General features: G+C 40.6%; 1 protein-coding gene across 2 annotated transcripts in view; it reads left to right on the top strand.

The window, feature by feature from the left end:
- MAD1L1 (mitotic arrest deficient 1 like 1) overlaps positions 1-24,249 on the top strand; it is a 366,743-nt gene that overhangs the window by 106,434 nt on the left and 236,060 nt on the right. For both annotated transcript variants that reach the window (XM_068422520.1, XM_068422519.1), the window contains one exon: positions 2,161-2,305. In XM_068422520.1, the coding sequence (XP_068278621.1) occupies positions 2,161-2,305 (145 nt within the window). The remainder of the gene's footprint in view (positions 1-2,160; positions 2,306-24,249) is intronic.

The following is a 24,249-nucleotide window of genomic DNA, read 5'->3' as shown; positions in this document are numbered from 1 at the left end:
GGACTAAGTTTCTTTGATAGAGCAAATAATATTTGCAGTAAGATTTCTGTAGCGCGATTTAATTTGTTTAACGCAGTTGATGAGGTTTTTGTACTTATTTACCCTATGCATAAAAAAAGAATATTGTTGAACAAACTCTAATGAATCTTAAGACAGTAGCTGAGGTCACCTGCTCTCACCCATCCATTATGCCCTGTATTGGAGGCTGGCCTGTTGCAAACTTGGTAGGCTGGCACATATGCATGGGTGTAAAGTCGGTCTTAGCACAAGCTTAGCAAAGTCAGTCCGTATAAGCCCCGTGGAAAGGGGGATAAGTGTTTTAAGCCTAGGATTTTGTGTGTTTCAGTTATACCACTTAATTTCACTCCATGTTTCACAATATGCCAGGATTCAACCTGCTGTTTGTTGTCTTTGGATATTGCCTTCTAGGAAATTTTTTAATGTGGATTTATTTTGTAGAATCCAACAAGAGTTGATTCTCTGCTTTATGCTGTGGAATTCTTGCATTGATCAGTAAGAAAAAGGCTAGTGTTTCTATTAAGTATCCACGAGACTGAATTTGAGATGTTTGCTGAGGCTGGATGGGGAAGGGTGTAAGGCTGGTGCTGCTTCATGTTCCATTGCCATAGATACTGCTCTTGGGGACAGGTTCCCTTTTTAACTGATTAATTAAACAGAACCAAGGAAGTAGTGGTGCCCTGGTAATGAAATGATCCATTTTCAAATGCAGATTCGAAGCCCTCTTGATGAACATTCCCACCTGAATACAACAATGAAGAGACTATTTCACAGTCCTGATTATTAAATTGGTCTGTGAATGGTTCCAAAACAAACTGGAGCTTTAAAGAGGCTTCTAATTCATCCAGTGTTTTAAAATGCATATTTTTCTTCAAGGAGGAGGATTTTGAGGAAGGGAGACAGCTGCTTGGGGATGTTGGTGAATTGCTACATAAAGTTCCCAAGAAGTACAGTTTGTTGAAACGGCAGTGCAGGATGTGCTTGACTTTTACTAAGAGTGTCTTTTAAGGCAGTGTTCTCTTTCGGATCCATCTAAACAGTACCTTAACAATGGTGCTATTTTATTTTAAAACATTTTTATTTATTTTCTTTTAATTATAATAATAAAGAATACCCCTTTGAAGCACTCATAAATTTTCCAGTGTTGTTTTTAGCATCAGAGAGACAAAGATCTTCTGTTCCTGAGTAAGCTAGAGATGTTGGTTTTGATCTTTCTAGCTTGCTTGAGGGTTTTTGACTTGTGTGCAATACTTTTTTTCATGTCCTGCTCTTTAAATACTAAAAGTTAGTACAGTTTTGAATAAACTTGTCATACTTAAATTATGAACTGACTCTTAACAATCACAAGAATTATTTCACTCTTATTTTGGTATTGATCAAGGACTTTGCCAGCATACTTGATCTGTGATGAGCTGCGTGATGAGTGCATTGGAACAGCTGTCCATTAGAGTCCCAGCCACAGACTGAGTGCCTGAAGAATGTACGTGAAGAACATCTCCACAAATATGTGGATGATTGTGCATCACCACGCCATGCTGCAAAAAGAGCTGAGAAGAGGGACCAAGCTATTCTGGTTTAATTGAGAATCATGGCCACATTGCAAAAGAAGTGCTAATCACCTGGCCTCAGAAGACATTTCTCTTCCAATATAGGTTCCTGGCAAGAGCAGTGTGCAGGTGGTGGCTATAATTACTTGCTGAGTATTATCTGTCTGTCAAAGCAGATCATATTAAACCTCAGTTTTACTTCTACTTTTTTAGAAACAGATTAAAAGATACAGCAGAACCCAAGTTTGTGCATCTTTTGTTGAAAACGAGGCATCTTCTCAAAGGCAAACTGGTTGATTTTTAAATAGATATGCAATTATTTAAATGCTTTGTATATGTGAGGTTCCATGACTGTAATTGTCTTGTGCTGAACAAAAAGGCTGTCACTGGGATAGTTCTTCTCTCGTATCTCTTTCTGAGAGCAGCTAATAATGAGACTGCAGCTACTCGGTTTCCAGTGGTGCAGCTGTAAGATGAAATGCCACCAGCCCCGGTGTCCTGGTATCACGGTGACGCTTCTCCTCTTAGGTTTTTCTGATCTGTCTGACGAAGAAGCAGTAGTCAAGATTTCACAGGTCTGTATTATCTTTTTTAGTGCCCGAATACTGGAGAAGGCCCGGCAGCAGCTACAGGAAGAAATACTACGGGTTCAGAGCCAGCTTTTGGATGAGAGGAAGAAACGTGAGCAGCACGAAGCGCTGGTCAGACGGCTGCAGAAACGTGTACTGCTCCTCACCAAGGTGAGTTTCTAGATAATGTTTGGAAAAGCCTGTGTCCTTATTTCTTTCCTTCAGGTGTAGTCCTTGCTATTTCATCTTTGTTCACCTCTGTAACTGGTACTACAAAGTAGCTGTGGGTTCTTTGCATAGCAGGTGCTATAAGAGACATGAAACTTGTCTTTAGGGCTGCGTTAGAATAAAAGTACTATTGCATCCTAAGGCTTTGCTAGTGTTCCCCCCAGTCTGCGCTCATGCTGTGTTGGTGATACGTGACTTCGTCTTGGGCTTGGCATTTGTGCAAGGGCAGAGAATTGAATCATGTTGTCGCTAGAGTGTTTTGAGCCACTGAAGGGAATTTATAATGGCTTTGGCTGCATCACCTCCTTTCCTAAAGAGAACGAAATGACGGCACCTTGTCAACTGTTCCTGTGGGAAAACAATTTACAGAGAGAGAGAGATTCACCTTCCTCTTACGCTGACAGTCTGTTCGAATGTAATGGTAGGCACTAGACCAGTAAATTGAAAATACGTTTTAAGATTCTTTCTATAGGATATATCAAAGAAGTCTGCATTATCCTATATCAGGTATGCTCTCATGATGAAACTCTATACGATAATTGTGAAGTCTGTAGAGCATTGAAAACTTTATATTAAATTCTGAGAGCTCTCTTTCCCCAAAGGGAATAATAATTCTCTATAGTCAGAATGACAGTTACTTCACTTTCCAAGAATACTTCTTGCAAAACTTCACTAATCTGAGCAGTCTCCCTGACGTTATAAAGCTGCTCATGTCAGTAAGCTTATGTGTGTGCGTAAGGTCAGACTCAAGTAGTTAGAGCATGTGAGAGGGAGCCAGGCACATCACTGTGTATGGGGAGGAGAGATGCTGGTATGGGAGTGTCTGAGCAAGAGGGAAAGGAGCTGTTGTGTTGCTTGTGCTTTAGGCTTTAATTTTCAGTGTCAACTAAAGCATTTTGATTGGTTTTAATTGTGCTGCACCCAATTCTGTGTAATTCTGTGTCATTGTTGAGCCAAAGAAACTGTGATATATGGTGTGGTAAGCAGGGCTTCTTGAAGCATGAAGCAACCACTTTACAGAGGATATTCTATCAGATCTGGCTGCAGAATTTGATGCCACAGAGAGTCACATAAGTGAGAACAGAAAAATGACAGCAGTTCCTTCTGCTTCACACTGAGGCAGGCACTGCAGTCAGGGTGGATGGACCAAACCCTCTCCATGGAAACAGAAAAGGCATCTTTTTTCCTCAGTCTGTCTAATACCCCCAGGAGCAGACAACCCTCCATTCTGTTCTGGTTTGGTACTGGCATGGCTGGATATGACACAGGTGGATACTGAACCTGATAAAAATCCTTTCTTTACAACCTTCTCAGCTATCTAGCATTGGACTGGGCTGCTCAGCCCTGAAGGAAGTTTCTCAGATGGTTTCTAAAACATTCCCTTTGTTAACTTATTTCCAGTCCTCAGCAGAAACATGTTTTGTCATAGAACACAAAATATCATTACTTTTATTTAAGTACTGGACAAAAAAACAACAGTATTTTGTCATGTAACGGATTGTATCCTTAATTTATATAGAAAGATAGAGCCCTTGCTTTGTTTGTTACTCCACTTTTCCTCCCCCTGGAGAGGAATAGAGGAAAAGTTGGAAATGTCCTTCATCAGACCATGGCAAATAAACTTGTGTTTTGACAGTGGAAGTTGAAGTTTTCAGTGTGCTGAATGATTCTGCAACTGACCTGTTTTAAAGGAATAAAGACTTTGCTGTTCTCTGAAAATTTATATTCCATCCAGGGAATGCTGTGAGTCCTTTGTGAAGAAGTACATGCATTATGGTACTTGGGCAATCTATCCTTGGCACTGTTTCTCCCGCTGGTTGCTCTTCTCATGCAAAATCAGAAGAAGGAATTTAATTTAATTAAAAAAGTATGATATTGTGATTCAAAATGAGATTGAGCAAATATGTTGCCTGTTAAAAATAATTATTTTACATTGAAAGCATATCACCTAGAATGGTATTTAATCATCTAATTAGTGGCATCAGTAGTACAGTGTGCTTCTCTGTAATTTGAGAATGGAAAAGATGAGCTCTCTCTGTTGAATCTTTGTCTTGTTAAATAGGACTGTGAAAATCTAATTTGGGGGAACTATTATATATATGATTGAATTGCTATTGCTTTTGATAGTGTGATTTTTGCATTTGTGTATATTTGACCCTCTAGTAGGGCAGTGAATCTGTTCCTGTATGCTGAACAAATGAGGACTGAAAGGCATCAGGTCTGTTTAACGGTGCAAGTTTAATGCAGTAACAGCTATCCTTTCTTTGGGCTCAAATCGTAACCTGGAATTCTCAGGTCTTGAGTATGTTTTAAAAGATCAGTAGAAAACGATAAGCTGTTCTTCACTGGATAACAGCAGTACCTAATACTTTAGTAGTAAACATACTTTCTTCAGGAGGTACTTGCTTTGCCAGTCTGACTCCTTCTCAGCTTACTTCTATGGCTGTTGCATTTTTTTTTCTCAAAATTCAAGCAATACTTTTGTCTTTCACAGATTGCCTGTCTCAGTTGTTCAGTCTTGTTCATTTTCTGCTTGCCACAGTCTCTGTCTTGGTTGCTCTCATATTTCCATTTCAGTGCATTGAACTTCTCCCTCCATTGCTTGCTTCCTCACCTCATTTACTTCTTTTGGGCTTTCTTGACCTTACTTGGGCCTTGCCAGTTGGTTTACTGTTTGGGAATGGCACAATTGTCAGTTTAGGCTACTTCAGCGAGCCACTACAAATCTCTCTTCCCTGGCAGACTTGAGGAACAGCATTCTCCAATCTTTGACAGACCAATCGATTCCACCTGACAGTGGGCTGGTGTAGGAGTTGTGTCCTGGTTATTCCTGTTGACAAACTGCTGTTTAGAACATGTTAGTTGATCACTTTCTCCCATATGTCCTTGTAAATCAGGGCAGTACTTAAGTTTTCTCATCTGCTGGTTTTCAGTGAAATATGAGGTTAGATTTGGACACCCTAGAGTTTTTCAGACATTGATGGCTTGAAGGTATCTCCTGGAGTGTCCCTCTGTTCACTTAAGGTGATGAAAAAGAAATTGATGTTTGAAGGGATGTACTCACTTTGTTAGAAATCCACTTGGCTGGATTCACAGTCTGTTGTGCTGTCTTTTTGCTTTGGCTTTGCTTGGAGTTTTAAGGAAATCCTTAATCTTTGCTTTATTACCCGAGGTAGCTCCGATACAGCAGTAGTGGGAGATATCTGAAATGCTGAGGAAAGACCTACTCCATCGCTTCCCTTTTTCCCGTTTGATTTACTGCTGTATTGGCTTTGAATGCCATGTTCACCTGCACAGTTTTGTATTTGACTTTTGTGTTGTCCTTAAGCTTGTGAGTATTTCTCTTTTCTGAGAGCTTTGCACACAATTCCTGGTCTTTGTTTATGAAGCAGGCTTATTAAAAACAGTCAATTCTGCTACTGAATGGCTAAAATTTGAATCTCTTAGGAAATTTTATATGACATGTAGGTCTCCCAAAATGAAAAACCCTTTCTGAAAATCCTCATCTGAGTGCGAGCAGCTGATTTGAGTCGGTATTTAATGGGAACAAACCTCTGGTCTATTTGTTTCAGGAGGCACAAATGGACCTTGTGCAGGGGAAATGAGGCTGAAGAAAAGCAATAAAGGCACACTGAAGGGTTCCCAAAGCTGCCTAATGTGGAGGGCCAAAACTTGGCTTGCACAGATGTTCAGAGAGTTTTCACCTCCCCCTCTCCTCACGTGATCTTACCTGGTTGCGATCAGCCCTTAGCTGTATTCTTTGTTTAGCTGCTGTTTTGGTTCAGACCTGCCAGCGTCTTCTCCTGCATGCATGCAGTTCAGTGACTCCTTAAAACAATTATTTCTTCTGTGCACAGCTGGTGGACATAACTGCACGAAGCTGCAGAGTAAGAGCAGCCTATAGCCCATGCAGTGGATTTGACCAGAGACCGAATGCTCTGCTGGCCTGCAGCTGGCGTGTGATCCTTCGCGAGAAGCTCTTGCCTATTTGCATACACAAGAACTCAAAATGTGAAGCCCAATTTCAGTTACTTCTTGTAACGTATCCCAAATGAGTCCAATTTGCTTCTCAAATTGTAGACTTTGTGAATGTACGCTGTCCTAATTGCATCCCTTGCTGTCCTATAAGGCATAACGCAGCAAATGAATTAATCTGATTGTACTGGATGTCGTTGTTTTGCTGTGTTTATTTCCTGTCTGTGCATTTGTCTGCCTTTGAGTACTCTGCTGCCCGGAAAAGAGGCTCAAAAATTCCATTTTGTTTTCTGAGCTTTCAATGAGATCATGTGATCCGATAGGAAATCTGTTTCTATTGAGACATAATTTAGGCCATCACCATAAAAGTTGGAGATTAAATAAGTATTGATTAACCAACTCCAGCTGACTGTGCATACCCCATGTTCCTGGAGATATCTGTGCAAGAGTCAGTGCGAAGTATGTAAGTGACTCCCAGAGCTGAGAACGGCAGAGACGCATCAGAAATGGGACTAGGTAATTAAACTGTTCATTAAGCATGGCAGATGCAGAATTCGTGACTTGGTTTGCTGTCTGCTTTGTTTTGTAATCAGTAAAGATGTAAAATAATGCTGATGGTTTCTCTGTCATACTGGGTCCTGCATTATGTTTTTTCTTAGGAGGTAGATGATTTTAAAGCACAGGGAAGGATCTTAAAGTTCTGGGGGTTCAGCAAAGAAGGTGAGTTAACCCGTTTCCTGGGACATGTAAAAAATTAGCTTTAAATATTGCACTCAGTAGCAATAAAAACAGCCACCCTGGCAAACCAGATGCCTTGCAACAGACCTTCTTTTGGGTATCATACCCTGTGCTCTGCGTCCAGGTAACATGGATGGCTTTGGGGCAGAACTGAGCCGCTCCTCTGTGATAGGAGTATTGAATGCTTTCCCCTGGCTCTTACGATACTGTACTTCTTCCTACCTTCAATCCACTTCATTACTCCATGTGTATCGTTTACTAGATCATCCTGCATGCTTGAGAAGAGGGGAGGACAAGGCACTCTCTGAAAGAGACCCAACAACCTTTTAGAGTGAGCACAGTTCCCTTTAATTTCAACTTGATTATATTAATCAGTTAAATAATTTCAGAGAAAAGGTGATTGGTAGTTATGGGCGGAGGGGGATGATAGCAGATCACTAACAGCTGTGGGACAGAGAGAAAGAGGTAATTTCTGCCTATAGAGTACGGGGGGGTTTGAACAGGTCTCTGCTGAATTGTAATTTTTAGTATCCAGTAACATCAGGAATTTTAGTTCCCAGACTCCTCTTGTAGGGTGCCTTTTTTAAAGGATTAGGACTAACGGGTCAGAGATGAGGTAGGTGCTTTTATGAAAAATCTTCACTCTCCCCCCTGCCCTTAGCTGGTGTTACATTGATCCCGAGTTCAGTCTGATGCAGGGTGGGCGTTGGGCTTTGTGTCCATGATTTGCTGGATAAAGCGTGCTAAGTTTTGTGAGGAGAAAGTGGGATTTGGGCGTTTGGTGACTGCGGCTGTAGACATTTTCTGTTGGGGTTGAGGAAATATCACATTTTGTGTTTGCTTCTGTTGGTCTCTGACAGCCTCGTGTCTTGTGAGGTGGAGGTGCTTCAGGGAGAGTTCTGGGAGGATTTCTTTTAACACTAGGGTTTTTTTTTTCCCCTGTATAACACAAATTTGTTGTGATTTTTTTTGTGTAACTTCTTTCAGTTACTTACTGTGTCATGTTTTAGTCCTGATCCACCTACCTTCTGAGGCTCAGGCAGCAGCCTCCCAAATGTAGCAGCACTGGAGGTAATTTGCTTTACCACTCTTTGCCTACAATGGATGCTCCACAAGGAGATTCTGCAAATATTTATTCTGACACTACTTTTCCTATCTGATTTTTTTTTTTTTTTATGTCTGTCACTAGTCTACTTCATCTTTCTTAATCATCTTGCTGTCTGCATTGTAAGGACCTTTAAACCATGCTCTCCCCTTCCTAGAAGGTGTTACTTCCTAGAAAGTAACAGCTTTCTAGGATCTATTGACCTGATTTTAAGTATCTCTAGACCTCAGAGTCTGAGAGTGATTTTTCTACTTTGTCTGTACCCCCTAATTTGTCTGCTTCTGGGTTTTGTTTACCTTGTAACAGAATGGGCTGACTCTAGTTTTCATGTAAGTTGCTACAGAAAATACAAAAGAACAAATATAAGTTTTATCAGCCTCGCCATAGTCTTGACTGCGTTACACAAGTCGCTTAGCTCTGCAGCTATAGAAGCGTAGCAGTGTTGGTGGCTTTACCCTGCCATTCTGGTGAACCACTCGTAACACTTAATGACATGGTTTCATCTGCAGTGCCTGCGCTGCCCTTTCTGTAGCATGCTGATCAGAAGCCCACAATACTCTAATGGTAATTTTTGCAGGGTTTTGTACAATGACAGACTAACTTTGTGCTGATTTATACTTTATGCTTCGTTATATTCATTCCAAGATCTTATTTGCATGCTTGACATTTTAAAATATTGTTTTTGGAATGTGCTATTTATTTTGAGACTTTTATTAAGGAACCTCAGTTGAAGGGTTTAATTGTTACTGATAGCTAAGAGTATAATTACCTCAGTAAAATATCATGACTATATTAAGCAAATGGAAATTGTCTTCCAGAATAAAGTGAGCACAGCCATTTTCCTTCGAAACAGGCTGTTCCACGAGGCCTGCTAATACAATTGCAGGATATCTCTATAAAGAATGAATAAGGACAGCTGAAATCAGTGTGTTTGGAGAAGAGGCTGTCTGTAGTAGTTTTGAAGCAGTGCACAAAGACCATTTGGAAGGAGGAAGTATCTTTAAACTATACCAGAAAATATTACTGTTTCTCAAGTGAGATTTACAGATTTCTGAAAGACAGGAGAAATGCGTGTTTTCTGGCATGGGCTCCCAGACAAGTGCCTGCTTTTCTTTTGCTTGATTTTCTTTGTTTGACCTTAGCTTCCTTACCTTGCCTGATTCGGTCATAGGTTTACTACTCACTTTTTTTACTCAATGAAGAAAGTAGCAGAGTTCTTGAGTTCTCACTTCCTTATCTTGCTCCAAAACGGCTTTTTGAAGCCTAAGAGTTCCCTTAGTTTCTGACTTGTCAGTCTGCATCTGTTGAAGGGATCTCTGGATCCGAGATGACTGGGTTTGTTCACCAGCTGTGGGCACTGTAGGTGATTGGGAGCATGGTCTGCCCTCACCTTATTGCTTTCCATTGGATCCTCTCTAGTGAGATCTTTTGCTCTTGATCCGCTGTTGCCCTAGTTCTTCATAGCTAGGGGATAAATTTGACTTTTCACTGACTTTGGATATTCTGCCTCTTTGTGTACCTGTATGGTACCTACAGGAATTTGTCCTACAGAGGCATGAAGGTGATACGCTTTGTTCGAGTAGAGCTTAGTCACCTGAGGGCTTTTGACATGGAAATAGTGAATGTTAGCTTCAAATGGCCAGCCTGGAGGCAGAAGACAATTGACTCGTGGGCCTTGCTTCCCTTTCCCTTTTAGAAGCTTGAAAGAGCTCATAAAAATTGTCTTAGCAATTTTTTGGGGAATCAATTCTGTGTAATTCTCTCTCTTGCCTTTTTATGTGTCTGATAAACCTTGTAATGATAAAAAATACGGCATTCATTACTATCTTTGTATCTGATGCTTTTGAGGTGGAGGCACAAGGACAGCCTCTGTATTCTTATTGCTGTTATGTCTGACAATTTCTATTTAAGCAGGGTGTTTAGAGAGTTTTTAAAAAATTTATAACAATTTAGAATATGCAGCAAAGTTGAAAGTTATGTGTTATTTTATGAGGTATATTTCGAAGTGCTATAGAAATGTCATGTTTTTTCTCAGAATACTGACTGGAATCTGCTTTGTCCTACCACCACTAGATATTAATGCTCAATGCTAAGAGGTTAGATTATGAAAATTAGAAATATACCCGTAACAGAATTTATTTGACCTTCAGTTCTCATATTTCTTTGAGAGAAAGGGCTGTAGGACTTCGAAAGGTAAAATATTCAATAAAAAGAAATTAGGTTAATCCAATGTTATGGCTGAGAATTTAAACTTGCCCAGGTCAGATAATTCAAAGTTATAGTTCCCTTGATGCATGTGCTGTAACATTTATTCCTTAGCTCCTCAGCCCTGAATTATGAAGGATGGTCGAGTGGATATGGCAGAGAAGCAAGTGGGAAGATGGATGGGTGGAATGAGGGAATTATTGTTAAGGGAGGTCGGGCAGAACAAACCCCACTTCTTGCCTCGCAAGCAAGGGAAAGGCGAACAGCGAGCAGCGGCCGAGTGAGGTAGCAGGCAAGGGCTTGGACGGCATCCAAGGACAGGGGAAGGCACTTAGGATTTCTGAACAGCAGGCTTTAAAATACTAGCTAGGATAAGCTGCACAAAAAGGGGTTTTTGCATTTCTTTGTTCCTCAAATACTTATGGTATGAAGGCATTAATATCTGTGCCCCTCTTAGAGTGGTGGTATTGCCACAAGAACTGTAGCTTTGAATCTCTGACTTCTCTATTTTAATTCTGAGCCATAAAACTGGATTAACTGGGTTTGCTTCAAGTTGAATTGCAGTGCCTTTTTTTTAAAGGATGGGAGAGAGAGATAATTAAGTAATTGCACAGTAGCTTATTTCAACATGTGATGTGAGCCTCTGGTAAGAGCAGCTGCACTACTCAGACACCAGTCACTCAGAGCATCCTTTCAAATGAAGACCCAAAATCTTTTTAAAACTGAAGGACTGTCTGGAGAATTAAGGAGGTTTGGATTGCTCCTGGCACAGTATCATGCAGTACTAACTATTTTGTTCAATGCATGTTCACAACATCTCAGGTCAAGCATTGCTTAAATTGATGGATATATCACAAGTCAAATGAGTTTTTTCAAAGCATTGTGGAAATGGTCTTTGACCCATGATTTGTTGCACTGAGGAAAAATGAACTGTTCCCTATTTTATGAGCACATTTGCTTTGATAGTATTTTAGATAGAGTCAACATTATTTAATAGAAACTACAGCAAATTTGAAGAATTGGTCTAGTTTCAGTTAACGAATTCTGATTGATGTAATGAGATTATTATATTACAAGTTTCTCAATATACAGGATATCTGCTATTTTTTTGTGTGTGTGGGACATCTGGACCAGGAGCTGTAAAGAACCATTAACCATAAATCTTCTTGTTCAGGTGGAAGCAGTTTGGGACAGTGGGGTAACCAAGGCTTAATTTTCTCTCTGTATGAATCCAGAGCCTCAGGATTTCCCCAGAAATATCACTACCTTTTTTGAAGTCAGGAATTTGGAAGGGGATTAATAGGTAAACAAAGTGTGATCATGAGACAGGAAAAGAAAATAAGCTTTTCACAACAAGATGATGTTTAACTTTCTTCCTGTCAGGAGGAGGGGGAGAACTGTTTTTGAGAGTCTTATGATTTGTAGAGATGATACATAGGAAGATCCTACAACCCTGTGGGGCATCCAAGCTGCTTTTTAAGTGTAGGGAAGCAGAGCCAGAGCAATAGGTCTGTCTGTAGTTGTGTCTACATCTCCTTTCTTTCCTTGGGTAGTGAAGAAAAATAATTGCCTAAGGATTCCAGCAAATGTGTCCCTTTGCTGTCTTGGGTCCATAGGAAGTGAAATATGCTTACTCCAGTGCTGTACTGTCCCAGGTACTTGCTCCTGTACGAGGGAGCTCCACTGAGGGAAGTGGAGACTGCACCCTACTTGGTCTTCTAGTCAATGTTATTTTGGGTGCTGCAAGACTGTATGTAAGGAACTGAGACAAAGTGGTTGAAGTGAAAGCAATTGAAGGGGGGAATGTTTTTAAACTGATCATGTTTCTGCAAGTGTTTGAGAAGGTTTGTGCTGATCTCCTGCGTAGGAGCTGCAAACACCTGGAGGGCTGGGTTTGACACCGATGGCAAGTATTTTTCATAGCAAAATTTGCATTCTGCTAATTTGCTGTGACAGCCCATGCTGTAACTGCAGGATCTGTTGTTTTGCTGCAGCTGAATACTCTTTTCCCCCACCCCGTTGCTCCACCCAAGATGTGAGAGCAGCTTCCTCCGCTCAGGTCTCTCCACCCTGCTGATGGCACTCTGAAGCTCACGTTCGCTTGTCCTGAGTGCCTGTAAGGAGCTGTGGAAACTCAATATAGAAAGAATTGGATGACAGGACTCAGGGCTCACTGTCCTTGTGTGTGTTTGAAGGAGAGATTCAGACTACAACAAGCAGCAGGTCCTAGGTAGAGCTTTGACCTACCTGACTGTATAGCATGTAGGTTTGGATTGAGGTAGATGGAGTGTGCCCAAAGCCCCATGGGCTCAACCTTCATGGGACAATGCCTCCATGTACCTCCATGGGACAGTGCCAAGAATTCATTCCTCTTTCAGGTAGAGGAGATCCTCTTATTCCCTTTCTCCCTCTGAGCAGCAGGGGCTTCCTTCCACTGGGAGAAGCAGTTGGAAGAGTCCCTGCTCCCGTACCCTTTCTTCTGTGCATTGTGTGGGAAACATCTAGGTTAGAGGTAGGTCCAGGACTACCAGATGGTTGTTATTGCTTATGTGGATGGGAGAGTAGCTGGGAAGACTAATTCAGAGCATTAAACACGTGATTAAACTAAAGATAAGCATGGATGTGAAGTAACGTTTCTTTCAGTAGGTGCACACAGCAGAGAGGAGTGTGCTTCTACAGGGCACGTGCAAAACAGATTTGTGAAATGAATGTGCAGTTCTCAAAATGATCTAGTGTCTGAATTAGCAATTTACACAATTTAACTCTTCTTCCCAGTTGCTGTTTTTTCAGGCACGTACATAAGCTGCAGCAATTTTATGTTTTGCGTTTATAATGGTAGTTCTACTATATAAATAGTATTTTCAGTTTTACATATAAGGAAACACTTTCTGGCTTTAAAAAATTCATTTTCTGTTGATAACATACTACCTTTGGAGACTAACTTTCAAGGTTGACGTATCTGTTATATTAATTACAAAAGAAGAAAAGCTGTGCTTGTTTTGTCATTGGGAAATGCCATTTGCAAAGTTATTGGAAAGCCGACCTTGTCAGAAGTGTTATTGCATTATTCCTCTGTGAGGGCCACCACAACTGAACGGCAAGAAAAAAATGCAGGAAGAAAGAAGCAATATCAGGAAATATAATGAGATCAAAACAAAATGCCTTTTATCCCTCTCCAACATGAAGATGTTTATTAAGATAGCACATGTAAGAATTTGGTGCCGGGGGGGAAAAATGCTTGTGAACCACTCCAGGTTGTTTTTTAGAAATAAGAACCACCGTGCGAGAGAATTTTTGACCTTTTACAGGAAGTGAACATGAACAAGTGGCAATGCTTGCTCCAGTGACATCTCTCCCACTCCCTGTTTTAACCCACTGTAACCCTGACCATCAGACTTCTCCCCTCTTACCCATTCTACACACGAGGCTGCGGGGGCTCAGCCTGCAGGGACCAAAGCCCCCTCGCAGGGCTGGGGTGGGGGTAACCTCTGCCACCGCCGGCTTGGAGGGTCTCCCTGGAAGCAGTTTCTTTCCCACCTGCAGTTCACTCTGCCAGTCCTTTGAGTAAATCTCAGCTCTTCTGTTTGCTTTCTAGCAAAATACCAAACTCATCATTTATTTTTCCCCTTTCCCTCCCAGTTTAAAGCCACAAAGCTATTAATTTTCTCAGAGCCATTACTTGTCCTCCCTAAACATGGGGGAGTGGCAGCAGCTGCATGTTCCTCCTGCTGTGCCTCTGTGTCCTGTCCAGGCACAGCTCTGCTGAACAGCCCTGCTGATTGCCTTCTGCAAGAGAGCTGCCTGCTTTCATGTGCCTCTAAGTAATCCTCTTCACTCCTGAGCAGAGAAGTGCCACTTAGTTTAGTGGCCATTTCTCCTTTGAACATGTGAGCTACAACAAGAGATGTTGAGTGTCTGATTCTGCTCATCCCTGTGCTATCTCCCTACGGTGTAGCTCTCACAGAGGTACAGTTCACAGGTAGCTCATGCATAGTTCATAATGGAGTGTGTTCGTCACACTTTAAAGGCTTTAAATGAAATATTTTCTACCAAAGAAACTATGAAAAAAAAACCAAGAAAGCTATTTAACCCCCCCCCCTCCTTTTATGCTAGCCAGTGTCTGTCTTATGTAATATCTATGCACATGAATTTGTCATGTGTGGTGTCAGCCCGAGGCTATGTTTGTAGCCCTTGCATTCCAATAATGGCTTTTTACTTGCATAAAAGAGAAGAAAAAAGAAAACTACTGAATCCCTTGAAAATATCCTAAATAGGATGCTGAACAGCTGTAAATAATAGCCAGGTTTATAGTTTAACTCTCTAGAGGCACATGCAAGGTGAAGGATGTGAAACACATGTTCTAAATCTGATGTTTTCCTTCAGATAACACAAGTAAATCAGAAATAAAGACAGAAGTAATTAAATGTGCATATCTTCCCTGCCTCACTTTCCTCCCTGCCTGGACATGGATTAGTGAGCTCGGAGGTTCTGAAGGTCCTTCTGCTGCGGCTGTTGGCGCATCCTCTGCGTCTTGAGTCGTGGTCTCTGTTGAAGTTCACTCCTCAACATTAGGAATGATCTGATCCCTCTAAAGGACCAGGTAAGTTCACGCCTCTGAATCTGTCTCCTACCAAAAATACCCTGACTTTCTGAGGAGATCTTTTTACATTTCACCTAGCTAGGGTGAGTTTGGGGTTTTCTTTGTCAGTGTTTATGTACTCACTACTCCCTCTGCTTAGGTAGTTTTTGTCTGATTAGTTTTCCTTCTAGGAGAGGAGGCAGAGATGTGGAATTATTGCCCCTTATCAGCCAGCAGTTACACAGGCTTAGTTTTAATGTCAAACTGCTCCACTGAAGGAACTGGATCTCTTAACTGCAGCGAAAACATCAAAGTATGCATTTACAGTTGAATTCACAGTAACAGTGGATAAAGGATTTTTTTGCTGACTCCAGCCTGGTAGGCATGGGGTCATGCTTTGTTTGCTTTATGAAGAATTCACTGTATTTTGGATGCTCTTCAGCTGACAGAACGTGCAAGATGTTCCTCCTCTGCTGTGGTTCTGCGCTTGGATCGTGGTTGTGCCTCCATGCGAATGAATGGATGCCCAACGATCTGCATCAAAAGTTTTGATTTGTAATTAACTTTTAATATGCTAAAAGGAAGGCTAATAAAATTAAATGTGAATTAGAGAGTTCACATTCTTCATACAAATACAGCTTAAGAAAAATAGTATCTTCTCGTTTTGCTGCATTGTTAAGATGTAAGAAGCAAGATTGCTTCTCTCCCCAGGGAGAGCTTTGGGACTTACAAGGTTTATTCATCCAGACCAATGAGTTCTTTTTCCTTGCAAATTTTTCCACCAAGAAGTAGTGATAAGATGCTCTGGGGGAAGGAATCTTCTTGTTACATTGACTGTCCTTTCTTTTTTTTTTTGTCTTGGGACTTGGTCTGGAGTTAAATGTGTTATAAATATCTGAATATCAATGCTTGGTAGACTTATGAGAGCTGTTAACAGCTAATGAAGGTTAAATACTGTCTATTTTGGGAACCTGAATGACACTGTCACTCATATTTTAGCAGTACTCGATGTTTAGAGTTGTATTTTTCCTTCTGTCATTCCTGTGAGACAGAGAAGCACCGTTATCTTGGTTATAAAAGAGGATGGGGAATGGAGACGCTCGGATGAAATGGCTGAAGACCTGAGCCCAAATCAAACAGGAGTTCTGTGGAAGAGCTGCTACATCTTTATTGCATCTCTTACTGAGAATATTTGTTTTTTATGGAGTCCCACAATGCAGTCTGTAGTTTTCTGTGCCTTACCTGTGTGACAATGACCTTCCTTCAGATAGCAAGTCCTTTGCTGTAGCATGTGTGTGTGTGTTCCCTGGCACTGCCTGCTCCACTGTGTTAGCATCAGCGTTTCACTGATTTTCTATATCTGCTGACTCTTGTCATCCCCTGGAAGCATCTAGTATCATTTCGGTGAACCTGTATTAGTACAAGGATCTGATTTTCTCCTGGAGCCGTGTTGCTGAAGTGGGTTTGTTTGTGGAGGTTGTGGCCTGGGTTACAGGCACAGGCTGGAGTCCCTTCCCTCCTCTCTGCAGACCATATCTGACTGGCACGTCCGTAGAGATGTCATAGCTCTAAAGGGTGTCCAAATCAAATACCTAGGAGATGGTGGTTTAAAAGCTGCTTGTGTGCACAGTGTGTGAAATCTAGTATTTTTTTCCTTCCCCTTTGCATTAACTTGCATTTGTGTGTGCTCAGTCTGCTTTTCAGCCTTTGCTCTTCCCTCATTATTCATTTTTTTTAGGTGCTCCAGAATGCCTCACCCTTGTCTCTAGACTCAGCTAACATTAATATTTTATGTTGTCAGTGCACATCTTGCTATTTGCCCCTGTTTTCCTACACTAATAAGTACACTGAATGAAACGTCTGGCTCTAATCCCTCGTGCAGCCTGGCGCTAATTGCTTTCCATGGCAAGGAGGAATAGTGGGCTCCTCCATTAGACAGGTATTTGACTCTCACATAATGATTAAAACTGAGGGATGCTCGGTCATTTATAGACTTTCAAAACCCTGTATTCACGAGTTCGCTCTCCTGTGAGTTCTCTCAAAGAATTGTTAACTAGTTCAGTTTAAATTACTCTAACAAAAGCTTATGCTTATCTATCTCTATTTTATCTTGTTCTACTCAACTGAAAAAGATGATTTGTAAGTCTGAACCTTCTCAACTAATTTTCTTAATGCTCAGGTGAAACTTCCTTGCCAGTGACTCTAATTTCCCAGAACAACCTTATCTCCTCTTTCAAAACAGATAGGAGGGTGTCTGCTGTCTAGTATCTCCAATATAATAGCCATTTTTAATGATAAATCATTTTATTCCTTTTGTCTGTTAACACCTTTGTTATTTTGGGCTTGGGTGAATATCTACCTTTGAGATATTATTATATCTTCTCCCTAGTGCAGTTTAATTTCTTGAAGCATTTAGTTGCCTCTGTCCCAGGTCTCTGGTTAAAACACAGCAGAGGACCTGTGTTAATTCTTTTCAGAGCCTGTATCTTTGCTGGGTCAGAGTGTGGCTACAGTCACTCGTGCTTCTGACTTCTGATAGACTTGAAGAATTACCCTGTATACACAGCTGTGCATCTCAGTTTGTTTTGGCATTTTAAGTTTTCATTGTGTTGAAAGTTGTCTACCTTTAAAATATAAATGATTGTTATTGCTGTGGCTTTCACTTACTTGAAATTCTTCATTATGTTTTACATTTACATGACCTTTCCTCACTTCATGCAAGCATCGCAACTTTCTGTGTTTTGATGTTTGTCTTTATTTTCATCTTTATAAAACTGATAATGTGAAAAAAAAAGTCTACAGAGATCGATGGGTGGTTTATTTTCTTTCAAATTTTGATGAAGATTTGAGATATTCTTGCAAGTTGAGGTATTGCAACTAGCCATTTCTGAAATGTTCATTGTCTTCTCCTTGTATGAGTGTCTGCATATCCCAGGATATTTAACACTGTTGCAATGAGTAAACAAATCGCTGTATTCCCAGGCAAAGGAAAGTATAACTGGATCACAGTCGCTGTCACTCCTGTCTGTCTGGAAGATGAATCAGTTTGCTGAAATGTGCACCTGTAGGCAGTCTTGTTTATGTGATCAGATTGAGATTTCAAATCTGTTATATCTTATCCTGGAGTCTATTACTTCATGGATTTTTTCCCTTTCTTCCCCCTTTTTACAGTTTATTTTATTATTTTTTTAATTATTTTTTATTTTTATTTTATTTTTTGTTTTATTTTATTTTTATTTTATTTTTTATTTTATTATTTTATTTATTTTTTTTAAAGAAACTATCTGGTTGGTGGTTGCATACTTATTTAAAATGAAGCAATCCGATGGCAGATAAGCTGAGAGGCCGTACTTCAGATATTATCAGTGCCAGGTATTCTTACCAGATGGCCAAAGTGCAATCTTTTAACTAATTGTGGATGTGATTGTAATGTTTTTATGAACTTATTCCAGTTTCATCTTTTATTTGTCTTCATAGCTCTTAAGTGCACTTTTATGGTGTTTCTCTCTACTGGAAAATTTAGATCAGATTAGAACATGACTTCTCAAAGCTGTGGGAACTAGTGCGTGGTTGAAAGAGAATTAGTTATCAGTATGTATAAGGACTATTCTATGTAAGGTAAATCTTAGAAGGAACACCTTCATCTTTAGTAATTTATGTGTCAGTAGAGATTTCCTTCTTAACTTCAGCTGCAATCTTGCGTTAAAGGTCATTTTATTGAAATTCATGCTTACATATTCATAAAAGCGTGCATTCTTCTGAGCATTTTCAGTCACCAAGTTTTTGAAGTTGCCATGCTGGATTATTTTAATTTATGTTTGTTAAAACAGCTCTGTAAGTATTATGGAAATCCAGGCTGAAAAGGATGGGGAGAACCTGGGTTGTGGCAGGTAGAAATTTATACCTTTGATACTTGATGGATCTTTGGTCTCTGACCTGGACTTAGCAGTCCTATTCCTGCATTATAAAATCTGGAGATTTGCCTTAAAGATGCATCCCTTCTACTTAGTCCTTTTTTTTCAGCCTTACATGCCTTTTATATCCCCTCATCAGGTAGATTTTCAGGGTTCTTATCTTTACATCACCACCTGTTTATCTTGCATTGGTTTTGAACCCTTAGCAAGGGATTGGGCTGCTGATGTCATTCCCTCCCGCATCCCCCGAGCTCTCCAGGCCTTTCACGCAGGGGCTTTGTGCTATGGCCAGGGCTTTCCCCGATTTACCTGTTGGATGCTCAGGAGTTCTGCTGTTCCTTCCCTCAGCTCCAATGAAACCCAGGGGACTGAGCGCTGACTCCCTGCATTTCTGGCTGCCACGTGCTCTTAGCTGCTCCCAGTCACCCCGCAGGGAGTTCAATTTTTGTTCAGCAATTTGGGGAATTTGACAGGTCAGCTCTCTGAGCCGTAAGTGGCCTCAAAGTGGTCACTCCAAGGCCCGGCTGGAACCAGTGATCTTTCTGCGAGATTTGTATCAGCTCCCATCAACCAGCAGGATACCACTTCCAGAGCTAAATCTGACCTGCTAGGTAAGAGTTACTTGACAACCTTGTGTTGCCAAAGACTGTGGCACTGCATCTCCTTCCATTTATTCTTGTTTCTTTTTTCCCCCACCAAAATTTGTTTGATATTTCCTGTAATAAAGGATTATGAATAACACTTGTCACGTTTGGAAAATGTGAGTCATTGAGGAGTGATTTCAGCTTACGCCTTTGTAGTCTGCCAGCCTTTTTGCCGTTCAAGATTGGAAGGACTGTGTACTACTGTAGAGCTGTTTCATCAAGTTTTCTAACAATGAAATTGCTTTGCTCTTCAACGTTGAGGATTTTGTGTTTACTACAGGCTAAGAAAACATGGGCCAGAGGGCATAGACGTATAGCACGTATAGCATTGGAAACTAGAGGAGGCTGCTCAGTGTGTACACGTGTGTCTGAGCGTGTGTGTGAGCTCTGGCACGCTTGCCCCGGCCCGGGGGACTGGCTGTCAGACGGGTGTGAAGCGCGCTGTCGTCTTGCTTATGGCATCTCTTTGTTTCCCATCCAGCGTCGGCCTAATGACAGCTCTGATAATGCCAGATGGCAGTCACCAGTCATCATTTAATAGCAGAAAAATGTCTAAATATTGTCTCCAAAATTGGTCTCTTCATTCTTTCTCCTCATTCTAGCCTGGCAGTGATCTGCAGGCAGCACTTAGGGACCTCCTAAGAAGATCCCGTGTAGAAAACTGTCAGAACAGATTGCTGTATGGATTTTCAGAGGATTAAAGTTAATTAAAGAGCTCTTCCTTGCTTTCATTTCCTCCTATCTGCCAGCTATTTACATGCTAATGTAGGGTCTGCCAGGGAGAATAGGAGAAGTGTCAGCTTTGGGCATGTTATCACACATGGAAACAGCAGAAAATAATGAGAAGAGCAATATATATGTGTGTGTGTGTGTGTGTAGCTTGACAACTGAAAGTCAGCAGCACTGCTTTTTGCATATTTTCAGTAGTGTGTGATCTTACTGAATATAATTCACTCTATTACATTTCGCACTGCATAATTTAATACTTCATTCACTATAGTATCTTTACATAAGCAGTTTTATAAATAGAAAGATTTAAGTATTTTTTTTGTCTGCCTTGTTCTAAAGAGGAAACTTCTTTTCTGCATACTTTTACTAGGAGTACAGACCCGGGAGCAGAGATTGTGGTGGGGACTGGCATCTGCTGTTGCATAGATTAAGCAGAGTAGGTGCTCAGCGTGTAAGCAAACCAAGAGTGGATGTAATAGTTTTCTGCTCCAGTTGTATTATTATTTGCCCATTCCATTTTCACATTAATTCAGAGGATTATTTTCTCGTGTAGTTTTTCAATATCTTCCGTTTTAGCACTTTATTAAAACTGCTACATAACAGATGAAATAAAATTGATCCCAGGTTACGTTTCAAGAGGGAGTTTAATGCTTTAGGAAAATGAGAAGCCTTGCTGTCTGCATTTTTAAACAAAACTATCAAACACATCTGTATTGTTGAGCATAGTTAAAGAGTTTTTTCAGCTGCTGAAGGCAGTCCAGATAATTTGAAGGTACTGAAGGTAATTAAGTTTCTAAGGACCAAGGGCAGTCAAAGACAGATCTGTTTCCTGCAGCTTTTTGTTCCCCAGTACACAAGTGAAATACGAAGTGACTAGCTTAGCAAAACAAGACATGCTCTTACCATGGGCTGCCATTGGGGCCAGCGTCCCCGTGTTTCATGTGACCTTTGTGAAACATCTATTTGGCATTAGTCTTTTTCTTCACTTTAGTCTTTTGTGGTTTTCCTAGTGGAAAACATGATGGTCTTACTCTAAGACGTCAGATGGCTGTTCTTTGGCCTTGAAAATCGATGTGACATTTTGTGAAAGAGTTGAAGATGAGGGAGAGGGAAATACCTATAAGAGATGTAGTCGAGGGCAGGCGGTGGGAGAAGGTCATCCACACTGGAAAGTCACGAGTGATCCGCTGCATGCTTATGACTTTGTAGCAGAGCTTTCTAAACAGATGCTGTGAAAGGGTTGTCAGGCGAGAGTTGCCCTGGGATTTTGGTGTTTGAGGTTTTTTTCTTGTACTTTTAATATTCCAAATCCTCTACTTTGTGAGCCTGGTGGAGCTGACCAAGATGAAATGCTGCTGTGCAATAAACCTAAGGCTGAATTTCTCCCTGTTGTGGTTCTGCTAACATCATCTGAGATACACTGGGGAAAATGTTGTCCCTGGTGCCTAGATGTTGTTAAAGGCTTGATACCCAGGCCTGTGGAGGTCTGAATAATTTAGAGAGTAAGATGTTTTACTTGGTTCCTCATAGCAGAGGAAACCAATATTGTTTCAGTATCTCTGCTGACTAAATCCTGTTGCTAAGTGTGGTTGGGGGAATGTGATGTGGTTGCCAGCAGAAAAGTTGCTGAGCACTCAGAATTTATTGAAGATGGTAGATGTGTGTGTGGTAGTCAAAAGGAAAGGAGCCACACGTGGAGCAGATAACTTGCATGGTCCCTGCCTGGGCTGCCTGTCCCTGACAGGGCCAACACAACGCTGCTTTCAGGAGCTCTGACAAATGGAAACAAGAACTGATGCCTAAAAAAAAAATAAATCGTATTTGAATTTGTAAAGCTCATCTCTCTTGCACAAGTGGTAAGACTCCTGATTTTTGTGTGTGCATTACTGGTTTGGGGTAAATATGAAAACATTTAACAAAAGAAGAGAACTACTCTCAAGCTTTTCCTAACAGTGATATATGCACTTTTTTTTGCCTTTCATCTCTGTACTTTGTAGAAGGAAGGTTTCTATTTTGTGTATCACGTGGAATTCTCCAATTGTATCTTGTCACATGCTCAAAGGAAAATTTTTTCTGTATTGTAGAAAGAGATCCAGACCTTTTTTGCTGTCTAACAAATGGTCTCTTTATTCACTCAAAACAGTTGGTCTATTTTGGGACCATATTGGAGCCACCTCATGTGGTACACTCTGTCTTACTAAATAATTCAGTTTAGAGGTACTGCGAGGAAGGCAGCCATGGTAGTCCCTTGGGGGCAGGTCTAGTCACCAGGACTAGAGTTGAGTCTAGTCACCCCCAAATTTGTAAGGTCGCACAGTGCAGAAGTGCTCTCCAGGCACGGATTAGGCCATCAGCTCTGCTGGAGTTGATTGGGATGGATGGTGCTTGAAAAAATCAACGTCATTTTCTGGGTGGCTGCAAAGAGGAGAGAGTAGGGGAAAAATTTTTGCCTTTGGCCAAGACTTTCAAAATATTTGCAGTAACCACTCTTAGAAATCTGAAAAGAAGTGAACTCTCAGCCTTTGGAGACACATCCCTTATAGGTATCTTCTGTTAAATTCCTACATTTTCTTTCCTGTGTCTTTCACATTCTCCACCTGCTGCAGCCCCTGGACTGTCAAGAGTGGGTCGATGCTGTGGAGAAACATGAAAAGGGCGGGCAGCTGCACTGTGATCTGCTAACAGGGGTAACAAGATGGGAAATTTTCAAACCTGACAATGTAACATAAACAGCAAACTTTTTTTTTGATGTTTATAAGTGATCATTCTTACCACCTTCCCGAGGTCTAAGCTCATACAAAGGCTCAGAATTCAGTCATGTCTAATGTAGCTTTAATTTTTTTTTAAAGTGAAGTTTAATTTTTCATCAGTCTATTGACATTTTTCTATAACACATCTGAGAGATTTTACTTGAATTAAAAAGCAAAAATGTGAGTGAGAAAAAATTAGATACCCAATCAAGACCACTTCAGCCAAAAAGGCTTAGTTGTTTAATAAGTTACATGTGCTTGAGAATACATGTATTTTCAGTGGTGATGAATACTTAAGGTTGAACATTTTTCCACAGACAGTGCAATTTACTAGAAAAGAACTGAGAAGAAAAATTTTTCAATTTTTCATGTATTGCGTGCATATTTTGCTATTCTGCAATAGTCCTTTTCTGGGACCTGCAAATATACGGATCGCTGTGAGATATTTAGTTGCAATGCAACAGTTGCTTTGCCGCTGGGAGGAGAACATAGATATTTTTTGAGAACTAAAATTCACTAGTGCCAGTATATGACTGATTTGTGGGTCACGGGCCCTTCATTCTGCATCCTTTCCTTCAGATTTTCTGATTCTTGGTGATGTGTGTGGATATTGGGAGCAAAAGGTGATTTTACAGATACAGATGAAAAGAAGAGTTTCAAATGATGAGGAAAAAATTTTCTGTCAGTACATTGGCTTTTTTTTTAATTAAAATTTTATGTCAGTTTGATTTCTGGAACTTAAGTAGAGCAAAGCAGGCAGCATGGCAATACCGAAATTAGATTTTTGTTTTTAATTTTTGGGTGTCCCTCAAGATAGGAAGCAAAGGAGCAACCTAGAGCAGTAAACATCAAAATTTCAGAAGCACCATTTTTTTCTATATGCTGCTATCTGTTGATGACCTATGCACAGGAAAGGATGATTTTTCGAAGTCAAAGGATTCATTTCCCGATGAGACGTGCTAAGAAAGCTGTGAAACACAAGGTAAATCCTGATGCTTGAGAGGTCTCTCCAGACTTTTTTTTCGTCCCTCATGGAAACTTCTGTGTACTGGTTGAATCAGTTGCTGGCAATAGTAGCGTTGTGGGGGAAGAAGTGATGCACAGCACTTACAGTCTTATATAGGTATGGAAAAAAATATAGATATAAAAATACTAAAAAGTTAGCAAATGAAAGCACTAAAGAGGTCTGGTTCAATGAGACAGTATTTTCTGTGCATTAGCTTTCTCAATGGCTCTGATGGTAGAAAA

The sequence above is a fragment of the Nyctibius grandis genome, chromosome Z (assembly GCF_013368605.1).
Source record: "Nyctibius grandis isolate bNycGra1 chromosome Z, bNycGra1.pri, whole genome shotgun sequence".
Classification (NCBI taxonomy): Eukaryota; Metazoa; Chordata; class Aves; order Nyctibiiformes; family Nyctibiidae; genus Nyctibius; species Nyctibius grandis.
This window is presented reverse-complemented; position numbering and strand designations above follow the sequence as displayed.